General features: G+C 47.1%; 1 protein-coding gene across 1 annotated transcript; it reads left to right on the top strand.

Annotated features, from left to right (window-relative positions):
- Window positions 1-2,887: 2,887 nt before the first annotated feature.
- LOC125238205 lies at window positions 2,888-9,286 on the top strand. Its single transcript, XM_048145478.1, has 3 exons — window positions 2,888-3,071; window positions 3,202-4,055; window positions 9,251-9,286. The coding sequence occupies exons 1-3, from the start codon at window positions 2,888-2,890 to the stop codon at window positions 9,284-9,286; spliced, it is 1,074 nt and encodes a 357-aa protein (XP_048001435.1).
- The last annotated feature ends 303 nt before the right edge of the window (window positions 9,287-9,589 follow it).

Below are 9,589 nucleotides of genomic sequence, written 5' to 3'. Positions count from 1 at the left end.
CACGAAACCCCGTTTTAGTCACCAGTTTGTTAATTTCTCACTGAAAACAACAATTTTAATGTTATTGGCGATAATGTTGTAACCACCGTCGTCCAAAATTGTCTAATATAGTAAAATAACACAAGATTTCATTAATTTTTTCACAATTTTTACTTACTTCTCGCTTAACAGCGGCGACAATATTGTCCATAATGGTCACCTGTCACGTGGCGTGTCGTCGCGCACGGTCCCAATAGCGAGGAAACTACAACGCAAAAAATGCGTTTATCACTGCTTCCAGTAGTTCCACAGGTGGTAAATCATCTTTATTACTAGATTCACCTACTTTTATCAATTTTAAAGCAGTTATTTTTACTTTATTCAAGGTCAAATTACTTTACCCACTAGTGGATAAATGGGCGGAGGCGGGTCCATGTGCAAGTGATAATTTGCGACCGGTCGCTTCTTGCGGTGGGTCTGTCTCTATGTCAGCTACCTGTCCGGTAGCTGGCATGGTGGATGGTCTCGGGAGTAGCACAGGTTGCAGAGATCCCCGAGGCAAAACTGGTTGTGCTCCTTCCCGAGGTTACTGCCTGTTAACTGCCTGGTTCTACCGTAGAAACAGGTAAGAACGGAAACAACCAGTTGAACCATCGTAGGGCGAGTTTTGCAAGGGAGCGGACACAAGGACCGGAAGTAGCTGTTGTCATCCGGATGACTGCATCTCCAACTGGGCCAAGTGAGTGAACCATTGTAAAACACCCTTAGTGTAATCCCAACCTATCCATATCCCTCAGATGGGTCGCAATGTTTGCCAGCATGGCGACATCGCTATAGGCTCGACTTCTTCATGAGGACGAGTCTGTAGGGGTGGGGTGATGATGGCAAACAACGATCCATATCCCGTATAATCAGCCGTAGGCGATGACGTGGCATGTCGCAGCGGGCTTCCCATCCACAAAGAAGGATGGGAGGCGGTAGAATGCCACCCGCGTGTTTGTGCCGTGCGCGGGGACCCGTACGGGTGGAGAAGGAGATCCTGGGAGTCTAGGCGAAGCAGGGGTCTGCGGTCGTTATCCCTGTTAGGCGAAGCTCCTTTGGCTCCATATTCATCTCACACGGGCGGTCTTAGTCTAGCCAGCTAGGATCAATCGGCTGCCGTGTCCAGTCAGATGGCCACAAGGTTAGTTCTCTGGGGTGTAGGGGTCTGTAATCGGCGGAGCACGATTCACTGCGTCGGCTGAGGAGCTGACCAGGGTTTTGGCACCGTGCGGATTCACAGACAACGCATCCTGGATTACTATAGCAGACTTGGTAGCCCTAATGCTTCAATGCATTCCAAATGTGTGGCTCCGTGGTGGGTGGGGAGCCAGTTTGCTGAAATTTTTCAATGTTTGTATGGATACTAATGTACCTATAACGACGGGGGAGGGGACGCCGTACCCGTACGGGATGAGGCGAAGGCGCATAGCGCAAAGGTTGCTGCACCAGCGAATAGTGGGGCTGTCTGTGACAGATCCACGAGCGTTGGCAGCGGCAACACGTGGACGTCCGCAAGGACGGGGGCGAAGCGTAGGGGCCACGGCGGAGCTGGCCATCCCAACAGCACCAACCCGTCTCTTCCCTTAGGGTTGAAGAGTGGGGGCGCAAAGCAAGCACCCCTCGGGGAGCCGACTAGCGCTGGTGCTGGGGGGATTGGCCGCGGAGCAACGGCCAACTGCGGGAGGGACGCACCGCTTCCAAATTCTGGTGGGGCGGCTCCGGGCGCCATAGACGACGCTACTGCACCCCAGGGTGCGGATGCGCAGTCGGGTGGAGGAGTAGCCCCAACCAGGAGGCAGAAGAGGCGTGCGAAGGCGCGGGAGAATAGGGACGCGCAAGTGGGGGCCGGACCCTCCACTAGTGGGGCGGGGAGGCAGCCTAACAAGAGGTCACTGGGGGCCAGTGGCGACTCTTCTCTGCTCGCTGGCGACCACAAGCGAACGAGGGTGGGGGGGACGTTTGCTGAGGTAGCGGCGAGCGAGAAGATGGCTATCGTCCCAGTGGCCTTTCCTGGGGAAAAGGTGATGTTGGAGCATAGGTCGGCCATAGTGAGCGTCCTGCTCGTAGCTTTGGACGAGGCGGCCGATCCTATGCCCGACATCACACTAGGTGCTGTCACGGGGGGTGCGCTTCACATCACCTGCGGAGGAAGCGACGCAGTGGGATGGCTCCGCTCGGTGATCGGAAGAGGAGAGATCGGCGGGCGGCGCCTGAAAGTCGTGGCTGCTAAAGATCTGCCGAAGCCGGTCAAGATGGCCTGGCGTACGGCGATCGATGGCAGCCAGGACGTGTCGCTGGCTCTGCGGGTGATGCAGAGGCGCAACCCTAAACTCCGCACCGACGAGTGGAAGGTGGTCGACACCGTGATGTCGGAGCTGAACACCAGGCGCATCGTTCTGATGGACCAGGTGTCAGCTGACGTCATCAGGGAGGCCGGCTACGTTCTTCACTCGGGGCTCGACACCAGCCACTTCAAGCTCCTGGAGACGGGGAAGGAGCGTGAGCATGAAGAGGCTGGGGTGGAGCCCGGCGCGGACGGGGGGGAGGGGGACTCAGTGGCCAATGAGGCTTCGGGCGCCGCGGGGGCGGCGACGGGGGAGGCCCCGGAGCGGGACGCGCCGCCTGGCGCTCCTGCGGAGGTGGCTCGGGACCGGTCAGAGGCGGGGGAAGTGGTGCTAGTCGGGGAGAGTTTCGCCGGGCTGCGCTGGACCCGAGAGTCGTCACCGATCCTATCGGTGGCGGGCTCAGAGGACCTGCGCGGTCTGGAGGAACTCTACCTGGAGGGCACCACTTCGCCCATGTCCTGCGACAACACGGTCCAGGAGGCGGCCGCTGATCTCAGCACCGCCAAACACTAACCGCCGTAATGGAGGGGCTAAGGTGTGTACAAATAAACTTACAACACAATAAGGCCGCCACTGCCCTTCTGGCTAGGCAGCTAAAAAGCGACAAGTTCGACATTGCTCTTATTCAAGAACCATATATTTACAAGGGAGAGATAAGAGGCTTAAATGGTACTGGCGGGACGATACTGTATATCTGCCCCGAGAGTAATATGAGGACATGTATTTATGTTAAAACCGGCATTGATGCTATGCTTCTAAATGCTTTCTGTTCCAGGGATCTGACCACGGTCAAGATCCTGAATAAAGGGGGGTAAGGCACTAGTCATCTCATCAGCCTACCTTCCCTACGAGGCGGCGGATCCCATCACCACACAACTGCGGGATCTTGCTGACTACGGCAGCCGGGCGAACACTGACCTGATCATCGGCTGCGATGCGAACGCACACCACGTCATCTGGGGAAGCTCGGATGTCAACAGAAGAGGAGAGAAGGTACTGGAATTCCTGGTAAGCTCTTCACTACAACTCTTAAATAAAGGCAATGAGCCGACATTCGTCAATGCTAGGCGAGGTGAGGTCATTGATATAACGCTAGCGTCCAACAACGCAAGTAATAAAGTTAGTTCATGGCATGTCTCTGGGGAGATTTCTTTATCGGACCATAGATATATATGCTTTAGGTATACCACTAAAATCAAAGTAGAAGTTATACTAAAACGGAATCCCAGGAATACCAACTGGTTATCGTTCAAGGATGACCTTAAGGCGGACCTGGGAAACCCCAATGGTAAGCTAAACTCTATTATTGACATAGAACTTGAAGCTGACAAAATAGGGCAAGCCGTCCATACGGCTTGGACAAATAACTGCCCGGAAAAGAAAATCCTGGCGAAGAAGGTACCCTGGTGGAATCTGGAGATAGCAAAACTCAGGAAAGAAACTAGGGCTGTCTTCAACGATGCCAAAAGAAGTAATGATTTTGAGCTCTACGCGCGAAAACTCACAGAGTATAGCAAGGCAGTGAGGAAAGCGAAAAGGAAAGCGTGGAAAAACCACTGCGATCAAATCGGTTCCATTCCGGAAGGCATGAGACTCACGAAGGCACTAGCCACAACGAAGTCAGTCCCACTCACCTCTATTAGAAGGAGTGATGGTGGAATGACTGAAACGGGGCTAGAGACCCTCAAGGTGATGTGTGCCACACATTTTCCAGGCTCGATAATAAATCAGAGTGTACCAGACGATGAACCAATTAGTGTTACGGAACAGTGCACTCGCACGACCAGGCATAATTGGGACACGTCGAAAAAGGTAGTAGACCACAACAAAATACAATGGGCATTATCGACATTTCAGCCATATAAAGCCCCGGGGCCAGATGGAATCTACCCCATACTACTACGAGAAGGCGCTAACGTACTTATACCCCACTTGAGTAGACTGTACAAAGCGTGTATTGCCTTCGGACATGTACCACGTGCATGGAGGTTAGTAAAGGTAACATACTTGCCCAAACCAGGCAAAGAGGATTACACAGAAGCCAAATCATATAGGCCCATAAGTCTATCATCATTTCTTCTTAAAACTTTGGAGAAACTGGTGGACAGACACATCAGGGATGGTCCGCTCAAGAGACATCCACTACACCGCTTGCAATGTGCATACCAGCCGGGCAAGTCCACGGAGACAGCACTACACCTGGTGACAACTAGAGCGGAGCAGGCCATAGAAAACAAAGAACTATGTCTTGCTGCATTTCTGGATGTCGAAGGTGCCTTTGATCGCACCACATATGGTGCAATCAATAATGCTGCACTCAAACATGGCATAGAACCTACCATCTGCCGCTGGATAGGTAATATGTTGAACAGCCGGCTAATTAAGTCCTCCCTCATGGGGGAAGAATTACTAGCCACAGCAACAAAAGGTTGTCCACAAGGTGGGGTTCTCTCTCCGACTCTATGGAGCCTGGTAGTGAACTCACTTTTGGAAGAACTAAATAGGGGCCCAGTATATACAGTGGGTTATGCAGATGATTTAGTGATACTCATAAACGGGAAATTCCCGGGAACGGTGTCAGAAATCATGAATACAGCACTGAGGCAAGTGGAGAGGTGGTGTAACCACCAACAACTCTCCATCAATCCAGGCAAAACAGTGGTAGTACCGTTTACCAGGAAAAGGGCCCTTACTGGCATGGAGCAACTAAGGCTCTATGGAAGGGTACTTGAACTTTCCAATGAAGTGAAATATCTAGGGGTAACACTAGACAAAGAACTGAACTGGAAAAGACACGTCGAACTGACCACAGCCAAGGCACTTAGAGTGTTTGGAATGTGTAGGTCAGCTTACGGCAAAACATGGGGTTTAAACCCAAAGGTACTAAGGTGGATCTACACCATGATGGTGAGACCTATAATCCTGTACGGAAGCCTGGCCTGGTGGCCAAGGACATTACTGAGCACATGCAAGGATGTCCTCATGAAGGTACAAAGGACAGCATGCATGGCTATAACGGGTGCGTTCAGAACGACGCCAACAGCAGCATTGGAGGTACTATTGGATCTCCCGCCGCTACATCTAGTGATACAGTCTGAGGCACTGAAATCGCTACACCGGCTGGCTTTAACAGGCCTCTGGAGCGATAGCATGCCGAAGACTAAACACACAAGCATGGAATACAACAATTCTATGGGAAGGCTGATGAGTATGGGCTGCGACAAAATGCAACCGAAATTCATCTTCCACAAAAACTTCAAAACCAAAGTCCATACTAGAGCCGAATGGAAGGAGGGTCTGGAGACACCCACTCCTGATGACAACACCATCATCTGGTATACAGACGGGTCCAAGATGGCATCTGGTACGGGCGCAGGCATTTATGCAAATGACTACAGTGGTAGTATCAGCATGGGCAATTATGCCACGGTCTTCCAAGCCGAGACATATGCAATAATTGCCTGTGTACATGAGAATATAGTTAGACAAATCCAAGGTAAGACTATCTATATACTCAGCGACAGTCAAGCGGCACTCAAAGCCTTCACATCGCCCAGAGTTACCTCTAGACTGGTATTAAACGGCATCCAAGCTCTTAACAAGCTTGGAAGGCAAAACAAGGTGCAACTGGTATGGATACCGGGGCACGAAGGCTTCATTGGCAATGAAAACGCTGATGAACTTGCCAAGGCCGGATCTGAAGACAACTTCATAGGTCCGGAACCTTATGTGGGCCTTTCACAAGGAACCATCAGAATGGCTATGAAAGACCAAACAAAGGCTAGTCACCAAAAAGAGTGGGATGCCCTGGTTGGTCTGAAGCATTCAAAGCTCTTTATGCAGAGGGTAGACTCTGGATGGAGCAAAAAGCTAGGGAAGCTAGGCAAAAGACAACTCCAAATTATAACGGGGGTGTTCACAGGCCATTACGGGGTCAAAGGAATTTTGGCCAAGATGGGACACGCCGACAACACTGATTGTCGCATGTGTGGCGAAGAGGAAGAGACCGTCAGACATTTAATGTGTGAATGTCACGCCCTCGCCAGACAAAGAATGAAGAACTTTGGAGCAGGCTACCTGGCACCGAAGGACTTCAGAGAGCTACCCATGAGCCTCATCATCCGATACGTGGAGATGGTCGAGAAGCTCCTGAATAGCTGAAGGATCTTAGGATCGTAGGGGGTAATTGCACAAAAGATCCCGATGGGTCGAAGTGTATCCGTAAGGGCCCCCGCAGATTTAAGATAAGATAAGATAAGATAAGTGGATAAAATGCGTTTTTACCCGCTGGTATTAAAGGACAAAACTCGTGTTTCCGAGCTAGTGAGGGGAAAAAGCTTTTAAAAATGTAGAGCTCAGCGGCCAATTATCTTCATGAAACGCATGCCTTCCAAAACCTTGGTGTTGGCGGAATCATCGACGAGCAATTAACACTTAAAAATTGATAGAAAATGTAGGGGCGATGGTTTATCATAGAAAATTTGAATTTCGCGCCAATATTTGTTTGTAGACGGCCAACTAACTCTTGGCATTAATCCATGACTCTAAAAGACAGCACAGATATGTGCTCATCATATAAATAAATAAATGCCCTTACGGGGTATCGAACCCAGGACCTCACTATCGGCCCAGCCACGACATTGGTCTAAGCGCGGCAGCGGCGAGCGGCAGCCATACGTGCGAATGAAAAGTCCCATCGCTGTGTCTCGCTCCAATGTATGACCGCCGCTCGCCGCTGTCGCGCTTAGACCAATGTCGTGGCTGAGCCGTAAGTCACTACCCGCTGAGCGAGACCAGTCGTCTAATGTCTATTCTAAATAAGCGATTAAGGTGTTAAATTCAAAAGTTACCCGTAAACTCAACAGATGTGACTATTAACATAAAAACTTATACGTATGAGCTGTTAATTAACGTTTTTAATTAAAACAAAAAACTCCAAGCTATTGTTAACAGCGCCAAGAAATGCGACTTATCAATACGAAATATATAAACAATTAAAACGCTTTCATTTAAGTTAATTAAGAAATTAAGATAAACAAATGAAGGTTTCGACCGGAAACAGTCGGAAGCGTTGTAACAAACTGAAACGACGGAATAATAAATGGGCTACTATTGGTTTGGCTTTTCGAGTGAGTTTCGATCGAGAACGAAACTTCTCAATTCAGTTTAATACGCGTATATTTTTTGTCAAGATTAATCAGGACAACATTCATAACCCGCGTTTCACCACCCCCTTTCTTCCCATGGGTATTGTAAAAGTCGACTATGGGATACGGGTTAAATTACGGCGTAGGCGAGAGGCTGGCAACCTGTCACGGCAATGTCACAACTTTCGTATTCTTGCAACCTCTTACATATTTGTCAAAGACAGGCACTGAAACCTGAGTGGTTTCATGTGCTTAAAACTTCATGCCTTAGGTTCTAAATGCTGTCCAAAATGTATATGGGTTGAAATAGAACCCCCAAGGCTCGGACATGGACGTTATAAATTCGAATTGCCCCGTTCGAGTTCCAACAGTACCGCTTCCCACAAAAGGGCCCGCCGTCATAAATTTCAATTAGGCGAACCGTAGGTGTCAAAACGCGATCAAACGTTATCTTCCATCTTTAATGCCGAGTTATTCGACCACTGGCTACTTTAGAACTAAACTATTCTTTATAACATAAGAGGGGATCGATTGTCCATACAGATGTTGTTCCCATTTTCCTCTGGATATTGTAGGTCTCAAAACCAGATCGAACATTATCCCTCGTTAATGCCGACTTATTCGACCACTGGCTGCTTTAGAACTAAACTATTCTTTATAATATTTTAAGAGGGGATGAATGAATGAATGAATGAATGAGACTTTATTCGAAACACATTTACAACAACATCAAAGTAGGCTTAAATCTAGGAAAATGAATGAAGTTACAGTGATGATGATTATACATACAAATGGTGGCCTCTTTTTCCTCCCAGGATATGTACATATTTAAACATAATTCTACAAAGAACTTAATGGATGAGGCATTCTCTACCGGTCAATTTTCAGACAAGCAAAAAAAATGTTGGTGACAGGATTAAAACCTGTATCTGTATTCGCTTGCTTTTTTTTTTCACGGTTTTATTATTTTGTTGTGCATTTAAATACGAGCTTGTATTTCGCTTCTAATTTATAGAATAACCAAGGATTATTTATATAGGATTTATATACTTCATATCAAGAATCGTACCTCGATTTTTTAGCGCCACCTATTAAATACTATCATAACTACACTGATGATGCCTACAAATTTATTTTTTTCAAAATGTGTATTGACATATCATGATTTTAAAATAAAGAAATATGTCATTTGTTCTTATAAAATATAAAAACAGGTAAAAATATTTGGGGAAAATGATGTTGGTCACTTCCAGGCTGCGCCATCTAGTTTTAAGCCTAAAATGCCCGTAAATTTCAGGGGTACGCTTTTTTGTATAAGCTTTGTCAGTCCAGTATTAAATCGTTCTTGATAATAACCAACAAATATGCAAGAATTAAACGTAAAGATAACTATGATAATACAGAGATCGGACGGATTTGCGACATTCTTAGTGACTTACGTCATTTTAATGACTTTTAGTATGAGATGACGCACAAAAATCCGATCTCTGATTGATAAAATACATCAGATTGTGTTAAAATTTTTATTATTTTCCATATCCGAAGGAAAAAAGAGGACTACTTTTGTATAAAATCCTCTTTTCGGAGCGGTCCTTTTGTCTTAAAGCTAAAACTTTAGTGTTACCTCGATGATTTTAAATAAGGGCGATTTCGATCAGTATCTGTAGTTTTTATGAAGTTTAAAAGCGGCAGTAGGGCGCAAAGTTGATGTTTGTTCATTGTTTGTTTATTGTTCAGGTTTGTTACAACTGTCAGGCGGAACGTGGAGGGTAGATTAGAATGTCCGTCATAGGTTTGTCTTGTGCGAGGTTGGTGTTTTGTACTTGACAAGGTTGGTTGTAGTTGTAGATCCATTGTTTATAAATAAAATAAATAAATGAATATTATTTATTTATTTATTTATTATTCAAATAAGTTACACATTATAGGACATTCTTACACAGATTGACTGAGGCCCACGGTAAGCTCAAGCAGGCTTGTGTTATGGGTACTCAGACAACGACATATATAATAAATATACAAATACTTATATACTTAGAAAACATCCACGACAGGAACAAATGTCTATTGCTCATC

This window comes from Leguminivora glycinivorella, chromosome 23 (assembly GCF_023078275.1).
Source record: "Leguminivora glycinivorella isolate SPB_JAAS2020 chromosome 23, LegGlyc_1.1, whole genome shotgun sequence".
NCBI classification, from domain to species: domain Eukaryota; kingdom Metazoa; phylum Arthropoda; class Insecta; order Lepidoptera; family Tortricidae; genus Leguminivora; species Leguminivora glycinivorella.
The sequence above is the reverse complement of the archived record's forward strand: the minus strand, read 5'-3'. Positions and strand labels throughout refer to the sequence as shown.

Bases quoted from the DNA above. Each gene is read 5' to 3' on its own strand.
- LOC125238205 (XM_048145478.1), top strand. From the start codon at position 2,888: ATGGAGGGGCTAAGGTGTGTACAAATAAACTTACAACACAATAAGGCC. The intron at 3,072-3,201 runs GTAATATGAGGA...TCATCTCATCAG, and splicing joins ACTGTATATCTGCCCCGAGA to CCTACCTTCCCTACGAGGCG. The intron at 4,056-9,250 runs GTGATGTGTGCC...TTTATTGTTCAG, and splicing joins CGGGGCTAGAGACCCTCAAG to GTTTGTTACAACTGTCAGGC.